General features: G+C 39.5%; 1 protein-coding gene across 4 annotated transcripts in view; it reads right to left on the reverse strand.

The window, feature by feature from the left end:
• Nucleotides 1-26,463, reverse strand: part of NR2C2 (nuclear receptor subfamily 2 group C member 2) — a 116,249-nt gene that overhangs the window by 36,767 nt on the left and 53,019 nt on the right. For 3 of the 4 annotated variants that reach the window (XM_020981121.2, XM_078152223.1, XM_078152221.1), the window contains one exon: nt 5,115-5,225. In XM_020981121.2, coding sequence (XP_020836780.1) covers nt 5,115-5,225 — 111 coding nt within the window. Of the gene's footprint in view, nt 1-5,114; nt 5,226-26,463 lie in introns of those variants that run through there. The other variant, XM_078152222.1, reaches the window with a different exon arrangement.

Below are 26,463 nucleotides of genomic sequence, written 5' to 3' on the forward strand. Positions count from 1 at the left end.
GGCTAAGTGACTTGCCCAGGGTCACACAGCTAATAAGTGTCTGAGGCTAGAACTGAACTCATCAGATGAGTCTTCCTGACTCCAGGCCGGCGTTCTATGAACTATGGTGCCACCTAGCCATCCCAACAGTAGTCATACAGCAGCCTCCAAGTCATTTTCCCTCCTTTCTCCAGTAGTTCAGTACTGGATTTCCATTCTTCCTCTTCACCCTAGTGGAGCCCTCTTACTTGTGACTTGAGTGTATGTGTGTGTGTGTGTGTGTGTGTGTGTGTGTGTGTATACCACACATACATACATGTATGTGTGTATTATATATGTATACACATGTATGTATGTATGTATGTATGTATGTATGTATGTATGTATGTATGTATGTGTATGTGTATGTGTATATGTTAAAGGCCCCCTGAGCAGTCTGATCTTCTAGTTCATTGATTTCTTCAATTCTCATGACATCCATTTTAAGTAATATAGGTAGCACTTATATGCAGCTTTAAGGTTTACAAAGCTCTTTACAAATACTAACTCATTTCATTCTTACAACAACCCTGGTAGAGATGAGGAAATATGGGAGCAGACACAAAGCTTGAGTGACTTGCCCAGGGTCACACAGCTAATAAGTACCTTAAGCTGGGTGTGAACTCAGGACTCCCTGACTGACTTTATCACCTCTCTCTCACTTCGCTTCAGTCTTTCCCTGTTTCTTGGCTACTTCCCTACAAATATGCCCATGTCTCCTCCATCCTCAAACCCTCTCATTTGTTCCATCCGTCCCAGTTACCTATTGTCCCATCTCTTCTGCACTTTGTGGCTAAATTCCTTGGGAAGGCTATCCACAGGTGACTCCCTTGTCTCTCCTACAGTCTGGCTTCTGACCACCTTTCAACCTAGACTGCTCTCCAAAGTTACCAGTGATAAGTCCTTGTGAGGACTTATGGGTATCGACAAGGCCAGACAGCCTCTAAGTCCTCTCCTAGTTGTGAAAGATGGTGATTTTATAATCTCTGATGGCCTTTTCTCAGTCTTCCTTCTCAACCTCTCTGAAGCCTGTGAATCTCCCCCTCCTTGACCATCTTTCTTCTCCAGACTCTCCCTCTCCTTTTCTATGTGCTCCTCTGTCTTCTCTGCTGGATTTTCATCCAGGTCATGCTCGCTGACTCTGGGTGTCCCACAGGGCTCTATGCTGGGCCTTTTCTCCTTCTACTCTATTTCACTTGATGATCTTGTCAGCTTTCATAGCTGATGGTGGATGACCATCTTTATGGTGATGATTCTCAGTTCTCCTTATCTAGCCCTAACCTCTCTGCTGACCTCTAGTCTCACATCTCCAACTGCCTTTCAGACATTCTGAGCCAGATGTCTTATAGACACCTCAAACACAATATGGCCAAAAGGGAACTCACTGTCATCCCTCCATAAACACACCTTCCTTCCTCACTTCCCTAGTACTGTGGAGGGCACCACCATCCTCCTAGGCCCCAGACTTGCAACCTAGGTGTTATGTTCAACTCATCACTTTCTCTTACCCTCTATGGCCAGTCTGTTGCCACAATTGGGAGATTTTAACCTTTTCTTTCGAATGCAGCCACTTCTCTCCTCTGATAACTGTCACTGGCCTGGGGCAGGCCCTCATCACCTCACTCCTGGATAGTCTCCTTGCCCCAAGTCTCTCCTCATTGTAGGCATCCTTCATTCAGATTTGACCATGTCACCCTTTCAGCCCCCCTACTAAATTGATAACCTCAGTAGCTCCCTCTCACCTCTAGGATCAAATAGAAAATCAAGTTTGGCATTCAAAATACCCTTAGTAACTGGACCCCTTCCCTAATTTCCCAGTCTTCTTATAACTTACATGCCACCATGTAATCTTCTATCCAGTGATATCAGCCTCCTTGCCATACAGAAGACACTGTCATCTTCTGCCTCCAGGCATTTTCAATAGCTGTCTCTCAAGTATAGTATGCTCTCTCTCCTCATCACCACCTCCTGGCTTCCCACAGGTCCCAGGTAAAATCTCACCTTTAGAGAAGGTCTTAGGAGCAGCTAGGTGGTGCAGTGGATAGAGCACTGGCCCTGAAGCCAGGAGGACCTGAGTTCAAATCTGGCCTCAGACCAAACACTTAACACTTACTAGCTGTGTGACCCTGGGCAAGTCACTTAACCCCAATTGCCAAAAAAAAAAAGAAAAGAAAAGAAAGAAAAAAGAGGTCTTTTTTAATCCCTCTTAATTCTAGTGCCTTCTCTCCATTGATTATTTCCTACATATTCTCTATATAGCTTGTTTATGCATAGCTGTTTGCATGTCATCGACCCATTAGATTGTGAACTCCTTCAGAAGTGACTGTTTTTTTGTCTTTCTTTGTATCTCTAATGCTTAGCATAGTGCCTGGCATATAGTAGGCACTTAAATGCGTAGTGACTGAATGAAACTGAGGTAGTATGTCAAAGTGAAAAGAATGTTAGACTTAAGAATCAGGAGACCAGAGTTCAAATCCCCGCTCTGTAACTCATTCTGTATGAGCTTAGGCCTTCACTTAACATCACTGGGTGTTGGATCAGCTAGTCAGTAAGGCACCTTCCAGCCTGGACAGCCTATGACTATGGTCCTATCCTATGACAAGAACCGTAGCTTTTGCCTCTGACCCATGGCAGACACACCCTTCCCCCCAAATCACTGGGATTTAAACAAAGGAACTTCATCAAAGGCAACCAGATTAAGTACCAACAACCAGGAAAAACTATTTTGTGTATTTTTTAAAAAGACAAGCAAATCAACAGCATGTGAAGTTTTATTAATGTTTAATAGGCATTCAAATGTTATTATTGTATATTACCATTAAAAGGACAGCTTAACTGATTAGACTGCTAAACACCAGACTAGTCTAAGAAGCACAGATGGCAGCTGACCCCACCCTGCCTCCCACAGAGCTATGCCCCTTGTTACAGTTCTGCTCACTGTAGCACTAATAAGTCGCTGTGTTCTCTCTGCCAGCCTTGGGAGGACTTGGGTGTAGGCAAGGCCAGGCAGCCTCTGAGTTTCCTCCTAGTTCTGAAAGGTGGTGATTTTATGATGTGAAGACTGCCATTCTGGGCTCCTTAGCTTTATTTTCTCTGGGATGAACAAACTCAGAGAGTCTTTAATATCCTGGTCGTTCTCCTTTGGTTATAGTCTAGTTTGCCAAAGTCCTTCTTGAAATGTGGGCCAGAAATGAACATGATACTCCCGATGCAATCTAGCCAGCAAAGAATACAATAGGACTACTATTTCCTTAATCTGGACACCAGATTTTTATTAATTTAGCCCAAGATTATATCAACTTTCTTGGCAAATGAGCCATACTTTTGGTTCATGTGAAGTCTATGGTTAATGAAAACCCCTTATGTCTTTTTTCATGAATTTCGGTCCAGCCAGGTTTTCCCCAGACTGTGTTTCTGAACTTCACATTTATCCAGGGTACTATCTGGCTTGTTGGTTTCAGATGACCATTCTAGTTTAATGAGAACATTTTAAATACTGATTCTGTATTTCAATATATTAACTATCCCTCTTAACTTTGAGGCATCTACAAATCTAGTAAGCACACTTTCTTTTTTTTTTTGTTTTGTTTTTAGGCAATTGTGGTTAAGTGACTTGCCTAGGGTCACACAGCTAGTAAGTGTCAAGTGTTTGGTCTGAGGTCGGATTTGAACTCAGGTCCTCCTGACTTTAGGGCCGGTGCTCTATCCACTGCACCACCTAGCTGCCCCAGTAAGCACACTTTCTATCTCTATATCTAAGCTACTGACAGAAATACAGAATGTTACAGGGTCAAGGAAAAAAATAATTCAATGGCAATAGAGACCCCTCTTCAAGTTGACATCAACATAGTAAAGGAAGGTAATCTCAGTGATAAAACTATTTCACTATGAAAAGTCCAAATTATAAAATATTTTTACTTTCAATTAGAATTTTGATAAGACTTACTCCTTGGAAACATGTAAAAGGAAAACAATCTTTGCGGCAAATTTCTCTAATAAAGTTTGCTATCTAAGATATATATGGAACTGATTCAAATTTATAAGAATAATAGCCATTCTCCAATGGATAAATGGACACAGGACACGAAGTTTTCAGATCAAGAAATCAAGCTATCAGCAACAATATGAAATGTTCTAAATCATTAGAGAAATGCAAAAAAGCAGTTCTGAGGTTCCACCTTACAGCCATGTAAAGAAGGCAAAAAAGGAAAATGATAAATGTCTGAGGCCAGGAGAATGGGCACTTTGCTGCACTGTTGCTAGAGCTGTGAACTGGTCCAGATGCTCCAGAAGACAATTTGGAATTATGCCCCAAAGGTCACTAAATTGTCCATACTCTTTGACCTAGCAATACCACTACTGGGCCTATAGCCCAAAGAGATCAAAGAAAGAGGAAAAGGACCCATATGTACAAAAATGTTTATAGCAGCTCTTTCTATAGTAACAAAAAATTGGAAATTAAGGGAGTACCCACCTATTGTAGAATGACTAGACAAATGTTTTATTAATGTAATTATTACATTGTAATGGAATGTTGTTGTGCCATAAGAAATTATGAAATTGACAGTTTTAGAGGGAACTGGGAAAACCTCCATGAACTGACGTGGAGTGAACTGGGCAGAATTAGGAGAACAATATATACAACGAAAACAAACATTATAGAGAAAAACAACTTTGAAAGACTTTAAAATTCTGATCAATGAAATGATAAACCTTGAATCCTGAAGACTAGAGATAAAATGAGCTATTTTACTTTGTCCAGAAAGGAGATGTACTTAAAATGCAGATTGAGACATATAATTTTGGACATGGGCAATGGAGGATTTCTTTCTCTCACTTTTAAAAAGATTGTTCAGTGGGGGGTAGAAGGAAGAGGGATGTGGTGTGCAAGGAAAAGATAATAAATGCTTCTAAAAATTAAATTAAAATTAAAAAGAAGACTTCCTCCTTGTATTTTGAATACTGTTCTTTATCACTAGGAATGAAATAATCTAGTCAAATCTTTAACCTTGGGCTACTTATAAAGAAGATGCTAATATACAGAGAGGCACTAAAAAGGGGAAGACTGCCTCAGGTTATAAAAAGAAGTGAATTACCTGAATGCGTTGTGGTGAAGCAACTGAAGAGTCTGTAGAGATTATCTGGATGCGCTGTGAGGGGCTGGTCATTACTGGAGATTCAGAAAGTGATGTCTGCACAGTCTGTACCTGTTAACAACCAAGAAATGGTTTTACTTTGTGTGAAGCAGTGAAACAGGAGACTCAAACAAGAAGGATAACACATTTAGAAGGGTTTCACTCTTGTCCTCTTAAACTGTGGCCCTTTTGGAAAAAATATTCATTCCATGTACAGTAGGAAATACTGGAAGCCCATAAGATTATGCTGAAGATAAATCTTTATGAATTTCAAACTAGTTTGGATTTAGGACACAGAATCAGAACACAGGTGTGTTACCAGAAAAAATGATCACAAAACAACTCACTGAATAGCTTTAAAATATGACGAATGAGAAACAAGACAACTGCCACCGTAGAAACTTTCATCTAATATCAGAATAAAGGTAACAGAAATCATTTTTCGGAACTGGTCATCTAATTTTCTCACCAATCTTTGACAGACAGATAGAGAGAGTATGATACTCATTCATCAGAAGTTGCTGATTTGACATGAAGGATGTTAATGGCTTTGTATGGGAAGGTAAAGTGAATTTGACATTTAAAATACTAAATAGATGCTTGAACATAAGTCAAGAGCAGCCCCATGTGGATTAGTTGTGGCAGTCAATCACAGAAAAGTCTGGGGGCTTAGTGAAAAACCAATCTACAGATAAGATATGAATTTCCCTGTGAATGATTAGCTGGCAACCAATGACAGCATCCCTTAAGCTGGAGGGTCTTCTCTTTCCTCTAGGTTTCCCATATACTTTGTATTTCTTTCACGTCCATCATCACATTCTGTTGTTTTATGTCACATCCCCCTGCAATGAACAACAAATTCTTCAGTTCATGGACTATATGTCACATGAATCTTCCAATTTTACACAGAATCCAATACAGTGCCTTACACATCAATCAATCACTTTACAAGAAATTACTAAGCATCCATAGTCTGCCAGGTACTATCTGGGCACTGAAGATACAAAGCCAAAAATGCAATGGGCTCTAACTGCTAGGAGCTTACATTTTGTCATGGAGACAACATGTACATATGTAAGTACGTACAAAATAAATACGAAGTAATTGGTGGGGTTTTTTTTTTGGGGGGGGTGTAGAGTGGACTGAGAAATAATAGTTGGGAGGACCAGGAAAGGCTCTCTATAAAAGGAGGCACTAGGGTTGAGGACAGAAGGAAATAATGGATTCAGAGCTATGGAAGGGAGGAGAGAGTGAATTCCAGGCCCCAGGTACAGCCAAGGCAAAAGGAGCTAAAAAATACATGAGGCAGAATATGGTCAGTCTGGCTAGATGGCGGCACTAGAAGGGGAGTGATGCTCAATATGACTGTGAAGATAAGCTGGAGCTAGCTTCAGAAAGGACTTAGAAGCCAAATAAAACTTGTATTGTTATTTATATTTGGTCTTAAAGACAACAGGGAGCTTCTGGAGTTTACTGAGTAGGAGAGTAACATTATTAGATTTATGCTTTAGGAAAACCACTTTAGCAAACATGAGGATGGATTGGAATGGGGAGAATAGTGGACAGAGTGTTGGACTTGGAGTTAGAAGAGGTCAAAGTTCACACCTTACCCCTGTCCATGGACTCTGAGTTTCAGTTTCCCCATCTGTTAAGATGAGGCTAATAATTCTTGTACTATCAATAACAATGGGGTTGTTATGGGGATTAAATGAGATAAGCTATTTAAAGGCTCTGCACTTTAAAATGCCATATAAATGTCCGCTATTATTTTTAATTAATATTTGTTTAATTTGCTCCATGTGACAATTATTTTTGAGAGTACAATCACATTAAAATAAAAATTAATAATATAATAATCCTGAATATCTTTCTATATATGGCTCATGAACAATTAATTCACACAATTAAATCTCACAGATTAATTTTCAGAAATATGAGTTACGCTGAATTTATTTTTTTGCTAGCTTTATTTCTAATAGCCAATAAAATATGAATGGTCACTCTGACAGAGCACCTAATAATCTCTATTTAAAACATATGATTTTTGAATGAAGCTATTACTACTTTGCAAATAAATCAAGTATTTTTTTACTCATATAAAATGCCAAAATGATTCTGAATTATGTGCAAAATTTCTGGTTTAAACTGTCATCTTTACACAGTCAGACTTGTAAATCAATCAAGTGGTATTTACCAAGTGCCCACTATGATGCCCGAGTAGCTGCTTAGATGGGAATGGAATCAAGATTTTCCTGAAGATAATTCAATTCAATTCAATTCAATAAGCACTAAGTAATGGGTGTGCCCAATCCTATGCTGCATGCTGGGGACATAGAGAAGCAAAGTCTCTGCTTGCAAGGAGCTTACAATTCTGTTGTGTACCACATGAACACAGTTTATTAATATAACATACAAAGTAAATAGAAAATTATGGGGGAAATATCAGGGTGGATGAGTGCTAATGTTGAAGTCAGATTCAGAAGAGTGGTTTGGGTGTGAAAGAATTCACTTAGACATTTCTCAGCAGCCAACGGGAGCTTTGTTATGTGAAAGCACACATGGACCTTTTATTGTAGCTATGGGGCTGAGTAAAAGGTACTAATATTTGGGGGGGGGGAGACTAGGCTTATATAGACAGAAAGTTATACTATAGCCTATAGATTTTTAGGGTCTTATGATGGTTAAAGATTAAGGACAGGAAGGTTTTTAGAGTTTTATGGTTGGTTAGAGATTAAAGATAAGGGCAGGGGGACATAGGTTAAAGATTAGGGATGGGGGAACACAGGATAAAGGAGACAAAAGCAATTCTTTTGGTACAGGTTAAGAAGAAGTTTTATGGTATTTCAAGATAAGGGGAAAGGGTCTTTAGGATGCTCTTGAGCTACAGAATGAGCCCCAACACACTCAGAAGCGGCTTCACAAGGTACTGGAAAAGCAACCCTGAATATTCTTCTTAACCGCTAGGGTACAGTTTGTATCCACATTGGCTAAAAATCATGGGGATCAACAAAGACTGTGTAGAAAGCAGCATTTGGGAGCTGCTTTGAATGCAGTTAGAGATTTCAAATAGTGGGGTAAGGTGGGAGGGCATTCTTGAGGTAGGGGTCTGTCTCTTCAAAAGCAAGGAAGCAGGAGATGGGTCAGTCCGGCTAGAATACAGGCTTTGTGAAGGGATGGACCACGAAAACAGTATGGAAAGATAAGCTAGAACCACACTGGGCAGCGGTTTGTATTATCCAAGTTGTGAAATGTCTAAAACAGGCCTGTTGCAAACATATTTCTCCCCAAACCTATTCTTCTTTCAGCTTTCCCTCTTTCTGCCAACTGTGCTGCCAGTGTGCCAGGTATCTCCCTTGAAGTCATCACAGACTCTTCACTCTCTCTCTCATTGCCCTCCTTACCCCTGGCACTTGGATGCAGAATTCTACCTCCATGACATCTCTCTCATCCATGCCCTTGTCTCACACAGCCATTTAACCTGGATTATTACAATAACCTCCTGCTAAGTGTGCCTTGGCCTCAAGCCTCTCTGTCCTTCAATCCATCTTCCAAACACGTGCCAAAGTAATATTCCTAAAGCACAGGTCTGACACATCACTCCCCTGCTCAAAGAGCCTCAATGGATTCCTATGTTGCCTTTAAGAAAAAAGACAACCGGGGCAGTTAGGTGGTGCAGTGGATAGAGCACTGGCCCTGAGTCAGGAGGACCTGAGTTCAAATCTGGCCTCAGACATATAACACTTACTAGCTGTGTGACCCTGGGCAGGTCACTTAACCCCATTGCCTAGCAAAACAAACAAACAAACACACAAACAAAAAACCTCTCTTTCAGAGCTGGCTGAAGTGTGCTCTCCATATAGTCCATGTGAATTTAGTCCACTAAACTTTGGAAGAGAAGTCAATTCAAGGCTGGCAAAGTAGACTTTTGTGGGGAGATAACCTACTGAAATAGATTAGTAGGAAAGGGGACATTTTTGCAATGATATACACATGTGGAGCATATGGAGAAGGGGCTAAAATATACATGGTCAAGTGCTGTCTCATTAAATATCCTCACTGGTGACCACAGCAAGTCCCTTTACCTCTTAGTCCTCCAGGCAAGATCCTAAGACTCTAAAAGCTATAAAAAAAAGTTGCTGATCTGTATTGGTGGGGAGGGTCTGCGTGGGGAATTTTTCATACCAATGAAACCCCACCCCCTTTATATCTAGAAGAAAATACTTTCTAAAGATACTGTCTCTTGTAGGGTCAGCTCACTTTTTAGTGTAACTCCTAGGTCCTCCTTCCAGTACCATTATGCTCTCTGCCCCCACATCCTATCCAAAGCTGCTTCTGGCTTTCAGGCGGGAAAGGATGGGTCACATGTAAAATGCAGGGGGGGAGGGGTTAGACTAGAGAATCTGTAGTCATTTTTAGCTCTCTGCTACTATAATTGGGGCAGCTAGGTGGTGCAGTAGATAGAGTTCTGGGCCTGAAGTCAGGAAAACCTGAGTTCAAATCTGGCCTGAGACATTTACTTAGCTGTGTGAGCCTGGGCAAGTCACTTTTAACCCTGTTTGCCTCAGTTTCCTCATCTGTAAAATAAGCTGGAGAAGGAAATGGCAAGCTACACTAGTATCTTTGCCAAGAAAATCCCAAGTAGGATCACGAAGACATAACTAACAACAACCACTATAATTACTCCATGACTACCTCTGAAACAAGCTAATTCCTATTGTATTACAAATTACTGATACCTGTTCAATATGTATTACCCTTCCTAAGGGTTTACTGGATCAAAAATAAGAGCTGAGATGGATTTGAGAGGTCTCCTAGTCCACCACCTTAGTTTTACAAATGAGAAAACTGAGGCCTAGAGAGATTAAATGACTTGCCCAGTGTCACAAAATCAGTTAAGTGTCAGAGGTAGGATTTAACCCAGGTCTTCCTGACTTCTGGTTCAACACTGTTCACTACTATTCATAGTTTGAGAACTAACCCTTCATCCAAAGGAATAAAACTCCAATGTAAAAATTTCTAGCATTAGTAAAAAAAGACAGGGAAGATATTTATGGACAAAGGTCTTCTTAAGTGTCCCTCAAACCATACTATATTGGCAGCCTACCCTATATTGGCAAGGTCAACATTAGTCACATAATTATAAAATTTGGTATGGTAGAAAGAATACTGGAGTGGGAATCTGAGGACTTGGAGTCAGCTCTGATGCTTAGTAGCTATGTGACTTTGGGCAAATTACTTTTTCTGGGCTTCAGATCTATCTCGAAAATGGGGATTCTGCCACCCACTCTATTTACCTCATAAGATTATCATAAGGAATGGATATCAAAGGCATTTAAAAGCTGTAAAATGCTATTATAAATGTAATTATTCATTATTTTACTTAAGTTATGCAGTCAAATAGTTTGTACAAAATACAAATATTTAATGCTTAAAGTATTTAATAAAAGAGCTTGCTTAATAAAATTCTTAGAAGCCTCTTGTCCAAGAAAATCCATTTTCTAGAAGTCAGGGCAAACTTTGGCACAGCGCATAGTGGAGAATGCCTGGAATCTGGAGACTTGGCTGAAAGTTTGGGTGCTGTCACTTACTCTATGGTTAGCCTCGGGGAGGTCAATGACTTTCTTAGTTTCCTCATCTGTAAAATGGGAATAACAATAATATTAGCACTACCTACCTCACGGGGTTATTGTGAGCAAAGAACCTTGTAAATGTCAAAGCACTGTTTATAATTCTTAGTGCTAATAATAGGAAAGGTATACCTATTATCATTTTTTTCCGCTGGGGAAGAAATGTTTTGTTACATGGAACAAAAAATATTGCATTTTCATTTTTCAAAAAGATTAATGTACTATATATATTCATATCTATATATCTATTTCCCTAATAGATGGACATAGAAGAAGAAAATCCATCAGGCCTACACAATCTTGACTATTAAAATCATGTTGGTCCCCAAATATATAATTTATTATGTGCTTTGCCTGTAACAATTCCTTTCTGTTTTCCAGGACAGTGGATGGGTTCATAACAGGATAGTGATATTCAAACTCTGTGGCAGAATGGATCATTATATTGGCCTGTGTGTAGGCCAAAAACCTCTACCCCACCCACCCTTTCCCCTGCAACAGGCTTATATTCTCTATGATACGTCCAGACTGAAAGACTAAAAGTGGGGTCAAGTGTTTCAGGTAGGGAACATATGCAGAAGCTAAACTGTCATAGACTGTATCCTCCTATGCTATACTATCCTCCTGCTGAGGTAGGCAAACTAAAATGCAGTTCTAGTGAAAGGTCAGCAGAAGGATTAATCTTTCCAAGCCACAACTTGCATCTTTGAGGAGACAGGAAACTGCATGTCACCCCCACACAAAGGATTATAAGGTATAAAATCAGTTTGTCGTGTTTCTAATTTGTTTCAAGTAAGACTGTTTCTAATATGAACGGGAAAAATAACACAAATAAATGCCAAACAAGCAGAGGCTTGCATTTGTTTATTTATTTGATTTCAGACACAGTGCTATCAGACGTGATTCGCTTTTCTTTTTCTCTGGGAGAGGAGACAGTTTTTAGACAATGACCTGGGTTAAGGAAAAAAACCCAGCAAACTTGCCTGCAGAGAACTGAAGGGTAGAGCCACCAAGGAGCGTTCAGATAGGGGCCAGTATTGATAGTGAGCACAGTGAGATGGGTGCTGTTTCTTTAAGAGCAAATGTTATTTAATTCAAAAAGAAAAACCATTCAATGTTCACTTATATCTGTTGAAATGGGGTATACTAAAGGTCAATATGAGATTTAAAAAAATAAAACCTTCATGCCTAAGCTGAGTTTCATTAATACAAACACATAGGGCAAGTACGTACTCTAAAGTTTTAATCAGAAATGACTTGGTAAGGCAGTAAGAAAAATGGGGTTCCTAATAAATCTTAAGGCTACATCATTTAAAACATAATAAATATTTCTTTGAAATGTGTGCTTACTGAAAATTCTGCTTTATAATACGGTTTCCTTAAGAAGAAAGCAGCAAACCCCATTCTAGCTCAAAAAAGAAAGAGAAGCTACCCAATAACCCCTGTATTGTTTGCTTCCAGGAACATCTATAAAGCTATACACTATAAAACTCCAATACTCACAGTGTTAAATCCTTCCTGCAGCTTTATTTACATTTTTCTTCAGCAATCTCTTAGACCAATCCAATCCAATCCAAAGAAAGTAGTGAGTTCTATTTGTTTTTTTGTTTTGTTTTGTTTGTTTTTTTAGTAAATTCAAAGGCATTTGAAGAATACAGGCTCCAGGAAGGCTGATTCCAGTCCCCAAAATGAGAGAGGACTGTTTAAAAATGCCCTTTGGGTGACCCTTCTCCTCTGAAGGTCAAGTGCGCTATCCCCTGTAACCAAGGAAGCAGAGCTCCCTGCCGGGCTCCTGCTTGTTTGCCAGCTGCTGGAGCAATTTGTCTAATAATGCGATTAATATCTTCTGGAGAAGAAGCTGTCTCTGGCAAGCCTGGGCTCCTCACCTGCCCTCCTGCCTCTGCACAGACACCCCGCAGACAGCCACCTTTCTGCAGAAGGCTACCTTAGGGAGGCTTTGACCAGCTCTTTGATTATTTCAGGACACAACAAGGAAGAACACTCCCCACTATGCATCTTTATCTGAACAGTTCATTAAGCTAATTTATTTAAAGAAACAGAGTCCCTTACAAATCCCAAATCCCTTTCAAAAATGAAGTCGGGGGCAGCTAGGTGGCGCAGTGGATAGAGCACTGGCCCTGAAGTCAGGAGGACCTGGGTTCAAATCCGACCTCAGAGCAAACATTTGACACTTACTAGCTGTGTGACCCTGGGCAAGTCACTTAACCCCAATTGCCTAAAAAAAAAAATGAAGTCAGAAAATCAACTGCATTACTACAGACCCACCTACATGGAGAATTACAGAGTGGTAGAGCAGAAAACAACTTCAGAGATTAGATTACAACAGTTCCCCCGGCATAGACATACACACAGACACAAGTACAAACACACATATAGACATACATATAGACACAGACACAGACATACAGACACACACTGAGATACACATGCACACTCAGACACACACACATGCATACACACAACACACACAGAGGAGGAATCAGGCTCAGGAGAAGAGTAACTTGTCACACACTGAGTCACGGCAGAAGCACAGGTAGAACCAAGATTCCCAGGCTCCCAGAGCAGTGCTCTTTGTCTTACACTGAAAAGTATGGTGACTATTTGCTTTAACACCATAAAAAATGTTTGGTTCATCTGCAGTGAGTGTTGGAAAAATGTAAAATTAAATGATAAAAACTACACAGGTGTTTAGAACTTTGCTTGGATAGATGGAGGGGTATTAGGTATATGCCATTTTGCATCGTTTGGGGTTAAAGAGATGAGGGCAACCTGACCCATGGGGTAGGGGATGAGAAAGAATAAAAGCTTAGGAACCCTAAGTAAAAATCTAATTTTGTTTATTTTTAAATGATAAAAAATGTTCTACTCATACACTTTTTAAATTAAAAAAGGAAACAAAAAACTTTAAATTTTCTGCATTTAGTCTACATTATGGTCACTTAATGGAAAGAGACAGAGGAGGTAAAAGGGTGATTTTGATTCCTACCAACACCTTGAGATGCAAATATTTACAACTTACCAATACAGTCTTTTAGATGAAGGAAAAAAAAGGGAGAGGGCAGGATGGGGAGAAAAGGTTGAGAACTTGGTATCAAAAGTGTTTTAATTTGTATTAAAAAGTTCCAAAGTACAAACTTATTTGAAATCTTTTTTCCTTATTTTCAAAGAAAACTGTAACACCCTGTCAAAAGGAGGGAATATTGTATTTCATTTCTTTCCTAGGGAGAGAATGTTCTACTTTTAAGAATCTCAAAAAAAAAAATCTCAGGGTTTTTTGAGTATTATCACTTTGATGGATGCATAATTTCATTGATATGGGTATTAAGAAGCACAGAATCTCAGAACTGGAAAAAATGTCAGAGGCCATTTAGTACAATCCATATCTGAACTAGAATCCCATCTAAACATACCCTAAAGTGGTCTTTAGCCAGGGGAAATCCACTATCTTCTGAGGCAGCCCATTTCAATTCTGGGTAGCTCTAATTATTAGAAAATTTTTCTTTAGGGCAATAATCCCATGGATTTGCAATCACATTGGTATTAATAATAATAATACCTCCCAACAAGGTAGACTGTGACCCAATGACACTTATAGAGATCTCAACGCATACATATGTACCCATTTAATGTGACTCATGTTCATATCTTCCTATAAATCTCCCAAAAAGGTCCCACTCAGCATTCTGGGGGCTTTCTTCCTGTTCTCTTCACATTGTGTGGATTTCACTGGACCACTGTTTCTTCCTCATTCTCACTATATGACTGACCCATCTTCTTTCTCCAGGTACACATTTCTTTGATGAAATCCTTTATAATGCTTCTTCTGGGTAATTTCTCATTTGTAATGTGTTACTCATGCCCACCATGAGTCTCTTCACTGCACTTTGTAAGACATCAGCTTCAATTCTTCAGAGGCTGCGTCATTCTTAGACACCCAGTGACACAACATCATTAGAAGAAAACTAGTCTTAAAAAATAGGTCTTGTGTCTCAGGAAGCATAGAGTCATTAAAGTAACTGTAATTTTCCAAAGACAATCCAACTTGAACTCTTCTCCAATTCTGGCTCTGGCTCCCCAATTCTGGACATCTATTTGTCCAAGATACATGCACAAATAATGGTTAAGCTCCATGGGTGGTCCATCCAACCAGTGGTACAATGGAATTTCCTCAACTGTAAAATGGGAATCATAGTACTACCTGCCTCTTAGGTTTGTTGCTAGGATCAAATGAGACAATATTTGTAAAGCACTTAGCACAGTACCTGGCAGATAGTGGATACTAAACAACTGTTTTCTTCCTTCTTGTCCTAATGTGTCCACGAAGAGTTGCTAGGTGGTGCAGTGGGCAGAGAGCTGGACTTGGAGGTCAGGAAGACCTTCATTCAAATCCTGCCTTACTTATTAGCTGTGGGCCTCTGGGCAAGTTATTTAACCTTTATCTGCTTCAGTTTCTTCTTTTGTAAAATGGGGATACTAAGAGACTGTGAGTATCTAATGAAATAAGATATGGAAAGAGATTTGCAAACTTTAAAGTGCTATATAAATGCTAGCTAGGTGGCACAGTGGATAGAGTGCTAGACCTGGAGTAAGGGAGACTCCTCTTCCTGGGTTGAAATCTGACTTCAGACACTTACCTACTGTGTGACTCTGGGCAAGTCACTTAACTCTGCCTGCCTCAGTTTCCTCATTTTAAAATGAGCTGCAGAAGGAAATGGCAAACCACTGCAATACCTTTGCCAGGAAAATCCCAAATGGGCTCACAAAGAGTTAGACATGACTGAAATGACTGAAGAACAACAATATAAATTCTAGTTATTATTTTTTATCTATTTGCTCTTTCCTCTGTGGTTAGGCTGAATTTTCTTAGTGATTATGGACCTCAGGAAACTCCGCAATGTTTTCAGGCTTGACACAATTGGCACTAAATCATCTCGAGGACCATGTAAATCATCTGAACTATAGTCACTTGCCTCACTCACTCTGTGGGACAACCCCCCCCTCAAGTAGTACTGTGAGTCTAAAAACCTGCTACAGGCCCCGGGGAGGCAGCTGCTCACTGCAGGGCAACCACCTTGAGTTCTTGCTTTGGGCAGAAGGTAGGCCCATTCCCCCAAAACTGTGATGGAAGTCTGGAGGACTGTATAGATCTGAAGAAGGTTGCTTTATGAGCAGAAATTGGTAGAAATATACAAAAGTCCACCAAAGAAAACAAATCCTTAAAAAGCAGAGTTATCCAAATGGAAAAGGAGGTTAAAAAAAAAAAGCTAGCTGAAGAAAAATGATTCCTTAAAAATTGGAATTGGGCAAGTAGAAGCTAATGACTCTATGAGACATCAAGAACCAATCAAACAAAATTTTTAAAATGAAAAATAAAATAGAAGAAAATATAAAATACTTCACTGGAAAAACAACTGATGTGGAAAATAGAACTGGGAGAAATAATTTAAGAATTATTGGACTACTTGAAAGCTATGATCAAAAAAAAAAGAGCCTCAATAGCATCTTTCAAGAAATTATCAAGGAAAATTGCCCTGATATCCTCTACAACAAGAGGGGAAAATAATCATTGAAAGAATCCACTAATTACCTCCTGAAAGTGATCCCCAAATGAAAACTCTAAGGAATATTATGGCCAAATTCCAGAATTTTCAGGTCAAGGTGAAAATACTGTGAGCATCCAGAAAGAAACAATTCAAATATCAAGGAGTCAATCAGGATTACATAGGATTTAGTAGCTTCTGCATTAAAGGACCAAAGAGCTTGGAATATAATATTCTGGAAGGCAAAGGAGCTTGGATTACAACCAAGAACCAACTACTCAGCAAAACTGGGGATAATCTTTCAGGGAAAAAATGGAAATTCAATGAAATAGGTGACTTTTAAACATTCCTGACAAAAAGATCAGAGCTGAGCAAAAATTCAATTTTCAAATACAAGACTCAAGAGAAGCATAAAAAGGTAAACAGGAAAGAAAAAAACAACACATGGGAATACATGGGAAGATGATACTTGTAACAGTTTAAGAACTATATCTCTAAGGGGCAGCTAGGTGGTACAGTGGATAGAGCTCCTGGAGTCAGGTGGACCTGAATTCAAATCCAGCCTCAGACACTTGACGTTTATTAGCTGTGTGACCCTGGGCATGTTACTTAACCCCAATTACCTCACCAAAAAGTCAAAAAGGCGGAAAAAAAAAAGGAATCATATCTCTATTAGGGCAGTCAGAACAAATATACATAGATAGAGGGTATGGATATAAGTTGACTTTGATGAAATAATATAAAAAATTAAGGGATGAGAAAGAGGATTGTGCTAGGAGAAGAGGAAAGGGAGAGGCAGAATGGGGGTAAATTATATCACATGAAGAGGTGCAAAAAACCTATTATGGTGGTGGAAAAGAAGGGTGAGGGTTAGCATTGCTTGAACCTTACTCTCATCAGATTTGGCTCAAAGAGAGAATAACACACATGCTTAATTGGCTATAGAAATCTATTTTACCCCATAGGGAAGTAGGAGGGGAGGGGGACAAGGGAAGGAGACGTTAGAAGGGAGGGCAGACTGAGTAGGCAGTGATCAAAAGCAAAACACTAATGAGGAGGAACAGGGTCAAAGGAGAGTGAGAGAAAAGTATAAACAGGGGAAAAACAGGATGGAGGGAAATATATAGATAGTAATCATAACTGTAAATGTGAATGGGATGAACTCACTTATAATACAGAAGCAGATAGCAGAGTGGATTAAAAACCAGAAACCTATAATATGCTGCTTACAAGAAACACATCTGAAGCAGAGAGACACACAAAGTAAAGGTGAAAGGCAGGAGTAGAATATATTATGCTTCAGTTGAAGTAAAGAGCAGGAGAAGCAATCATGATCTCAGACACAGTAAAAGCAAAAACAGATCTAATTAAAATAGACAAGAAACTTAATTTTGCTTAAAAAGGTAGCATGGACAATGAAGTAATATCAATACTAAACATATATGCACCAAATGGTATAGCATCCAAATTTGTAAAGAAGTTAAATGAGTTACAAGAGGAAATAGTAAAACTATAGTAGTGGGAGACCTCAACTTTCCTCTCTCAGAATTAGATAAATCTAACCATAATATAAACAAGAAAGAAGTTAAGGAAGTGAACAGAATTTTAGAAAAGTTAGATATGCTAGACCTCTGGAAAAAACTGAATGGGGATAGAAAGTAAGTACTTTCTTGGAAAGAATTCTCTAAAATAAGATTTGTAAAATATAGTAATTGTTCATTTTTTAGCTGTATTATGGCATTTAAAAATGCTTGTTTAAACTTTATTTTAGTACAATTACATCCAGCCTCGCCCACTTTGAACTTCTAGAAAGATACCTTTCTAAAATATTTTGCATGTAGTTTACATGACATTATCATGTACTAAGGCTTGCTTTCAGAGAAGGAACCCAGTGGAAGACAGGCAGCAAAAGGTACAGAAAACACAGTGGAGTCTGTTAAGACTAATTAGCAAGAGGACCTGGAGCAGTCACTTAATACTTCTGGGTTTCAGAGTTCTTATCTAGAAAATAAATGAGTTGGATAAGATGATGAAGGGATTCAGTGTGACCTCTAATAAGTAACATAGTCTCTCTGAGCCTAATAATATTGCATGAAATACATCACAGAGTCACTCTGAAGCACTTTTAAAAAAAATTTGATTTTTGGTGAGGCAATTGGGGTTAAGTGACTTGCCCAGGGTCACATAGCTAGTAAGTGTCAAGTGTTTGAGGCCAGATTTGAACTCAGGTCCTCCTGACTCCAAGGCCAGAACTCTCTCCACTTCACCACCTAGCTGCCCCTGAAGCACTTTTTAAAAGACAAAATGTTCAGGTATGTTACTACATGCATTTTTTTTTTGATCAGTCCTAGTCTGAATGTGTCACTCCCCTGTTCAAGAAGCTTCAGTGGCTAACCTACTGCCATATGGTTCAAAGACAAACTCCTCAGTGTGATGTTTAAAGCTCGTCACAGTGTGGATCTAGCCAACCTTTTCAGACATTTCACATTATTTTTATGCAAAAAATCACCATTCTTCCAGTCTCTCAGGTTTGTGATCTTGGCATCATCCTTGACAATAAACCAGAGTTAGCTATGGTATGAAGTGAATAGAGTGCTAGGCCTGGAGTCAAATATGAGTTCAGATCCAGACTCAGACATGTATTAGATGTGTGACCCTAGGCAAGTCACTTAACCTGTTTGCCTCAACTTCTCCAACTGTTAAATAAGGATAATAACAGGATTTACCACACTGGATTGCTATGACGATTAAATGAAATAATGTTTTGTAAAGTGCTTAGCACCTTCTCTGATACATAGTAGGCACTATCTAAATGCTTATTCTCTTTCCCTTCACAAAACAATAAACCAAGCCCTGATTTGTAGCATTTTTCAATTTTCAAGGTGTAAATACTCACAATGACAATTTAATAATTGGCTAGCTAGTACTAGCTGGCTCAATGTGCTAACTCAAGCTGTCAGTCATCCCACATCCAAATAATTGTTGAATGTTGCTGTTTCTACTTCCACAACATTTCTCACATCCAACTTTTTTATTCACAGAGCTGCACTTTAGCTCAGCATTTGGTTTGTTGCAAGTTTCCTCCCTTCTTTGCCCCTCCCCCAATTCTCTAGCGGCCAATGATTTTCCTTAAGTGCAGATCCAGGTTACTTATCTTCTCAATATTGTTGTTACAATCAATTATAAACTCTTCTGTTTAGCTTTTAATGCCAAGCCCTCCACAACCTGGTCCCAACCTACCTTTCTAGCAGCCTCATTATTATCCCCCTCTCTCCTCCACTCAGCAATCCAGCCAAATGGGCATCTTCTCTGTTGCTCACACAACATTCCCTCCCCTGCCTTCCTGCCCTGGCACTACCTCTTCTCTGTGACTGACACACCCTCTCTCTGCCACTCCCTCACTCTCTTTCTTCCTCCAAGGCCCAGCTAAAGCACCTCTTCAACATGAAGTCTTTCTGATCCTTCCAACTGCTAGTACCTCCTCCTCCCTAAGAATCTTGTATTTATTCTGTCTATAATGATATATGTACTTCTCATTTCCCTATAAACTCCTTGTGAGTAGAAGCAGTTTCACATATGCCCAGCACTTGGCACAGTGCCTGGCACACAGAAGGTGTTTAATAAATGCTGTTTCATTGACCAAAGGCCAAACTGGACTACTTGTTGTCTCCCCACATCCTATCTCTGTGCCTTTGTACAGACTCTTCTCCACGCCTAGAATACCCTTCCTTTTCAACTCCATCTCTTAGAATCCTTTGCTTTCTTCAAGACCCAGATGTTAGTACCTTTTCTCAGCTCAAATTACATTTACTTATCTATTTACAGATAGCATCCCTTAGTAGAATATAAACTTATGAAGGCAGATAGCTGTTCATCTTGACTCTGTATCCTCAGCATCTTGAACACGGAAACAATGTTTTATGAATTAACCTAAAATGTAAAAAATGGAATCAGGAGTACTGTAATTAATTTCTAGGGTAATATGATGGAACACACACTGGGGCTGAAGTCTGAAGAACTAGGTTTGAGTTCTCATTCCGACGCTTCTCAGCTATGTGTATTTGGATACGAGCAAAGCAGAATTGAAGTAGCTCAAAAGAAACTCGAAATGCCCAGATTTAGAGAATCCACCTCAAACGTTCACATAGACTATCTGTGCCCGATGTGTAGTACAGCATTCTAAGCTCATATGTTGGTCTGATCAGCCCCAGTTGGACACACTGTAACTTGACTCTAACATAATGATGTCCTCTTTGAAAATGAAGGACAACCAACCAACCATGTGGATTTGAGCAGTATTTTTAAAAAAATCTCAGTTTCCCTCTCTGTAAAACACAGATTGTAATTACCTCATAGGCTGTTGTGAGGATTAAATAAGAAAACCCCAAAGAATATACAGAGCATTTGTTATTCATGAAATGGTGGCTGTTCCATTATAGGGAGGCAGTGAGTATGTGGTGGAAAAAGCACTGGACCTATGGTCAAGAGAGACCCTGGTTTGGATTCTACATCAGCCTGTTAGCTATCCAACCATCTTAAACTTTCAGAGCTTCTATACCCTTCACAGTAAAATGAGAACAACAACAATAATTGTAGTACCTACTTCTCACAAGGTTGTAGCATCATCTTTGGTGACTTCAATATTCTATTCAATATTCATATGCCTTTTAACACCTTGATCTTTCTTAAAGTTCCTTGACTTTAATTCTGACATTATCTATCTCCACTACACTTCCACTATCCACCAGGGTGATAACATCCTAGAGTGTTCTACCACCATTCAAAACTGATTTAGCCTAAGAACCCGAATTCTGAAATTTCCTTCTCTTATCAGAACCCCCAGTCCTTCTTACCTCTCCCATACTTTTCTCCTGAACTTGTTCCTCTCCTCCTCCCCCCATGACCTTCAGTTCCTTGATTTCTCCATATTCTCACACTTTATCTGGCTCTGTCGTCAGAAATTTTAAGGATTCACTCTTGAACTTCTCGACTTTCTGTTGTTTCTGCCTTGTTAATCTCCAGCCTTCTAATACCTTCATTACCTACTTCCTCTTACTCATTCTGAACAGCTAGAGTACTGTGCTAATTAGGTCGACTTGACTAGACCCTCACTACACATGGCAATCCTTTCCTTGGCCCTACCACACCCACCAGAGGCTATTCCAAATATTCTAGCTAAACCCTAACATAAGCCTTCAGCAAATGACTTTAATTTCTGCTGTAGAGAAGATGGAGAATGTCCAAAATTATATCCCTCACATCTCCAAATGTCTCATGATGGAAAATCCTATCTACATCCAAAGAAAGAACTATGGAGTCTGAATGAAGATCAAAGCATACAACAGTAGCACAAATAGCTATTTTTTTTCTTGTTTTGTTTTGTTTTCTCTTTCTTGTGGTTCCTCCTATTGGTTCTAATTCTTCCTTACAACATCACTAATGTGAAAATGTGTTTAATAGGAATATATATGTATAGCCAATATCAGAATGCGTGCCACCTTGGGGAAGAAAGGGGAGAAAAATTTAAAACTCAAAAGCATATGGAAGTGACTGTTCATAAATCAAAATAAATTAATAAAAAAAGAAAAACAACAAAAACAACAAAAACCAAAATGATGTCCCTCATTTGACTGCCTTTAAATTTCGATACCTTCTGCCAACCTCTCTTCCCTGAATTAGAGGATAAAGGGGTCTTCTTCTTTGAAGAAATGAGTTTCCACTTACACCTTATACGTCATTCCCTTAACACTTTGTTACATGTCATAGTTGGTAAAGTATTGAACTTTGAGTGAGGAAGATCTTTGTTCAAATCCTGTCTCACACTAGCTATGTGACTCTGGGCAAGTCACTTACCCTCTATCCAAGTTTCCTCATCTGCAAAATGGTGATAATAATAGTATCTATCAGGATTGTTGTGAGGATAAAATAAGGTTATACATGGAAAGTGCTTTGTAAATCTTAAAACACTATAAATGTTGGCTATTATTATTGATCACTTCTTCCCTTTTGTCTTAGCTTTCCCTCTCTACTGATAGTTTTCCCTTTGTCTTCCCAGTCTCTGTAAGTGTCTTCTTTGACTCTCCTGTCCACTGACATTATTGTTCTATCTCTTGTCCACTTTACTACTAAATTCCCAGACTGAATGGCCTGTACTCAACTACCTCCACTATTTTACTACCTACTTACTCCTTACACTCCTGTGGTCTAGCTTCTATTCCCATCATTCTTCTGAAGAATTAAGTCTCTATAAGGTATATCAATGACCTCCTGATGGCCAAATCAAATGACTTTCTCTTGGCCCTTACTGTCTTTGGACTTTCCATTTTATTTGACAGTTAAACACCTATGAATCCATGATCCCTCTATTCCTCGATACTCCTTCTCTCTCTCTGGTTCACTGTGATACTGTTCCCTCCTAGTTCTCCTCCTACTTCTGTTATCATCCCTTTCTTTCTTCCTCCTGCTCCCTTCTATGGCTGGCAGCCTAGTATAATGAAGGGATAGATACTGGAGTCAGAGGACCTGTGTTCAAAACCCAGTTACCTATGTAACTTTGAGCATGTTACCTGGGCTGTTTTAGCTTCATTTTTGTCACTTCTATAAATGTGAATGTGGGGAGGGCAGAAGGAGAAGAAAGGATGTTGGATCATATGGTCTTCAAGGTCCTTTCAAGCATCCTAAACTACATGAACTACTAAATCTGGGCATACTATAAAACTCTTCTCACTGTTTGGCTTTTTTTTTTTTTAAATAGTAGCAATCATCCATTTCCAGGGCTTCAATAAGCAAATGACTCTCAAATGGCCTAACTCTGGTCATTCCCCACAGTGTTAGCCGAGTTCTTTCCTGGTGATCTTTTCATCTCTTGTGGGTTCAATTACTATCTCTATGCAGATGAATCCCAGGTCTGTAGATCCAGTCCCAGGGCCATATCACAGGTTTTCCGGTTAGTGGTCTGGCAGAGTAATACAAGAACAGAGCACCAGTTCAGGTGTCAGGGCCTGGTCTGAATCTTGCCTTCTGTTCTATGACCTTAAGTAATGCCTCCTAACCTTCCTGGGCTCTAGTTTCTTCATCCACAATATGCAGGGGCTGGACTACACAGCCTCTGAAGTCTCTTACAGCTATAGATATATGATCTTCAACACGGACAAAACACAAGTCAGTATTCCTCCCTCCCCATCCTTACTTCTCTTCTTAACTTCTTTCTGTTGAGGTGCCACCACTCTTCCAGTAACCCAGGTTTCTAACCTCACTTCCCCTTGATTCTTCCCAAGCCCTATAACCCTGCTCATTCCTCTTATAATTCTACCTCCACACTTCTCACATCTAGCCCCCTTCTCTCCACTCACATTGCTACCACTCTACTTCAGATATTCATTCAATCTTAACTGTACCTTGGTAATAGTCTCCACGTTGGTTTTCTTGCATCTAGTCTCTCCCCCCTCCCATGCATCTTCCACATAAGTGCTAAAACAATCTTCTTTCAAGCACAGTTCTGACCATGTCATTCCTCTGCTTAAGAAGCTTGTGACTCCCTATTTCCTTAAGGATGAAATACATAGTCCTCTGAATTTTCATTTAAAATCCTTCACAATCTGGATCTAGCCTTTCTTTCTAGATGAATTGCATTCTATTTCCCCTTAGGTACTCTATAAGTTCCAGACAAACTGGCATACTTACTATTCCCTGTACATAATATTCAATTTCCTTTGTACAAGAAATTCTGGATCCAAGCGTTTCCCCGTGCTGGGAATGCTGTCACTCCTTACGTGAGTCACAGAACCTCTAACTTCCCGCAAGGTCCAGTTTGGATGCTAGCTCCTACAGGAGTCCTTTTCTGACCCTTCCCTACCCCTAAGTTGCGACTTTCTCCTACCCTCTGAAATTCCTTTGAATATATTTTAAATTATATTCTGGGTACAAACTGTTTTCCCCCAGGAGACAGTAAGTTCCTTTTGGGCAGAGATTGTTACATTTTTGTCTCTGAACCCAGAATGCTTAGCACAGTTCCTTTCAAATACAATGTACTTACTCAGTAAATAGTTTTTGAAGGAATGAAACATATATTGCTAAGCCTGACCCTCCTCTGAACTCCCTCTGATTTAAAGTTGCCTATTCAATATTTTCACCTAAATATTTGTCCAACACCTCAAACTCAATTATGTCCAAAATAGGGCTCATCCATTTTCCAATGACTAGCTTGTAGTAGTAACTTAATAAATGTCTGGTTTACCGAATTCCCTTTAAAATCTGCCTTTCCTAAATTCCCTTTCTTATCTATGCTATCAGCATTTTTTGAGACACCCAGGCTAAAAAATTTGGAGTTATCCTTGACTCTTCCCTTTCATACCATCTACCCTCTTTACCCCGTCATCCACTGCAATTGGCTGCCAAGCCCTGTCATTTCAAAATGTCTCTGGCATTTGTCACTTCATTTCTATTCTCTCTGTTATCTCCTGTGTATAGTCCCTAATTATTTTTTACCTGTAGTATTATAATAGCTTCCTGGTTTTCCCTGCCTTTATCCTTTCTTCTGTTCACATTGCTGCCCAAATAATCTTCCTAAAGCTCACATTTCATTGCATCATGCCTCCAAAGTGTCTTCCCATTGCTGACTGTGGCCAAATGACAACTTCTCTGAGACTGTGTTCCTTCATCTACCAAGTGGGGATAATAACCTTTACACCATCAACTTCATCGGGTTCCTGTAGGAAAAGTGCTTTCTAAAATTCCACATCACTATTTGAACATAACTCGTTTTGGTATAAAATTCCAACTCCTTAGTTTGGTACAAGGGTTACTAGGCAGGTTCCAAATTACCTTTTCCAACCCTATTTTATGGTTCTCCCTTCTTGAACACTCTCTATTTTAGAAACTTGCTGTTTCCAGATCTCATCTTTTGTGCACAAACAAGCTATTCCCCCCTTGCCTGGAAAAGACTTCATCCCTATCTCTCTTTATTAAAATCCTTTTCCTTCATGGTCCAGCTCAGACGCTATGACACTCTACATTATTCTTTCTGTGCACTTTATTAAGTTTAACTTGTGGTACAGTAGAAAGACTACTGGACCTGGAATCAGGAAGAATTGGGTTTGACTTCCCTCCCACCTGTGAAACTTACTAGCTGGGTGATCGTGAGCAAGACACTTAGCTAGTTAGGACTTCAATTAATCAAACAACAGGTGCCAGGCACCTTGCTAAGAGCTAGACTATGCCATGTTGCTTCACACAACTAAGACACTAAGTCAGAGTTTACAAGCTGCCTTGGTAGAAGGGCCAAAACCCAAAAAATCACAGGTCCACAACATCCCTCACAACGTGGCAAGTCCCTTCAACACAATTCAGCTTTTGCATCTATAAAATGCGGATAAGAAAGTACTACCTACGGTAATACCTCAAAGAACTGTTATAACAAAGGGCAACACACAGAAAAAACAAACTCTGTGTATGTGAGTTATTCTAGCTAGCTGCATCTATTCTTCATCTCCCTACTATTTCTTGCACTGATAGAAAATTTCTAATTTCCTAGCCTGATATTCCCAGTTCCCAGCATTTGGCTTCATACTTATTAGTAAATGCTTAATAATTCTTGCTCAATCCAATTTAATTAAATAAAAGTTTTAGAGGCAGGTCACATTTTACCATGACTCAGTGTCTCCTGTCTTCCACTACCTATACTCTTCTTCCCCATTGTCCAAACATATTGCTCATATCCTTAGTGCTCTTAATCTCTGCCGTGGCTTCTGTGGTTTACTGTTCTCTTCTTTACATTTCCCTTATCTTTCCTGTCCCTTCCATTACTTTTCTGAGTTTCTGAGTAGCTATGCATTTGTATTTACCATCAGCCTAGAGAAGGGTCAGGTGAAATCTCTGGCTCCCCAACACTTCACGCCACACCTTGCTCAGTGCTCAGGTAGGGCATAGTTTGCTCCCCAAGGGCTCTTAGAGTCTCCCCTCCCCCTCCCAACACTCCCTTTTTTCTTTCTTTCCAACTTGTGGGCATGGCACTATCATGAATGCCTAAGGTTTCAAGAAGTCTGATATCCAGTTAACTAAAAGTATCTCTGTAAAACTAAGGCTTGAATTATGCAATTCTTGCACTGCAATGGAGACTGGTTG

This window comes from Phascolarctos cinereus, unplaced genomic scaffold (assembly GCF_003287225.1).
Source record: "Phascolarctos cinereus isolate Bilbo 61053 unplaced genomic scaffold, phaCin_HiC Scaffold_4;HRSCAF=312, whole genome shotgun sequence".
Classification (NCBI taxonomy): domain Eukaryota; kingdom Metazoa; phylum Chordata; class Mammalia; order Diprotodontia; family Phascolarctidae; genus Phascolarctos; species Phascolarctos cinereus.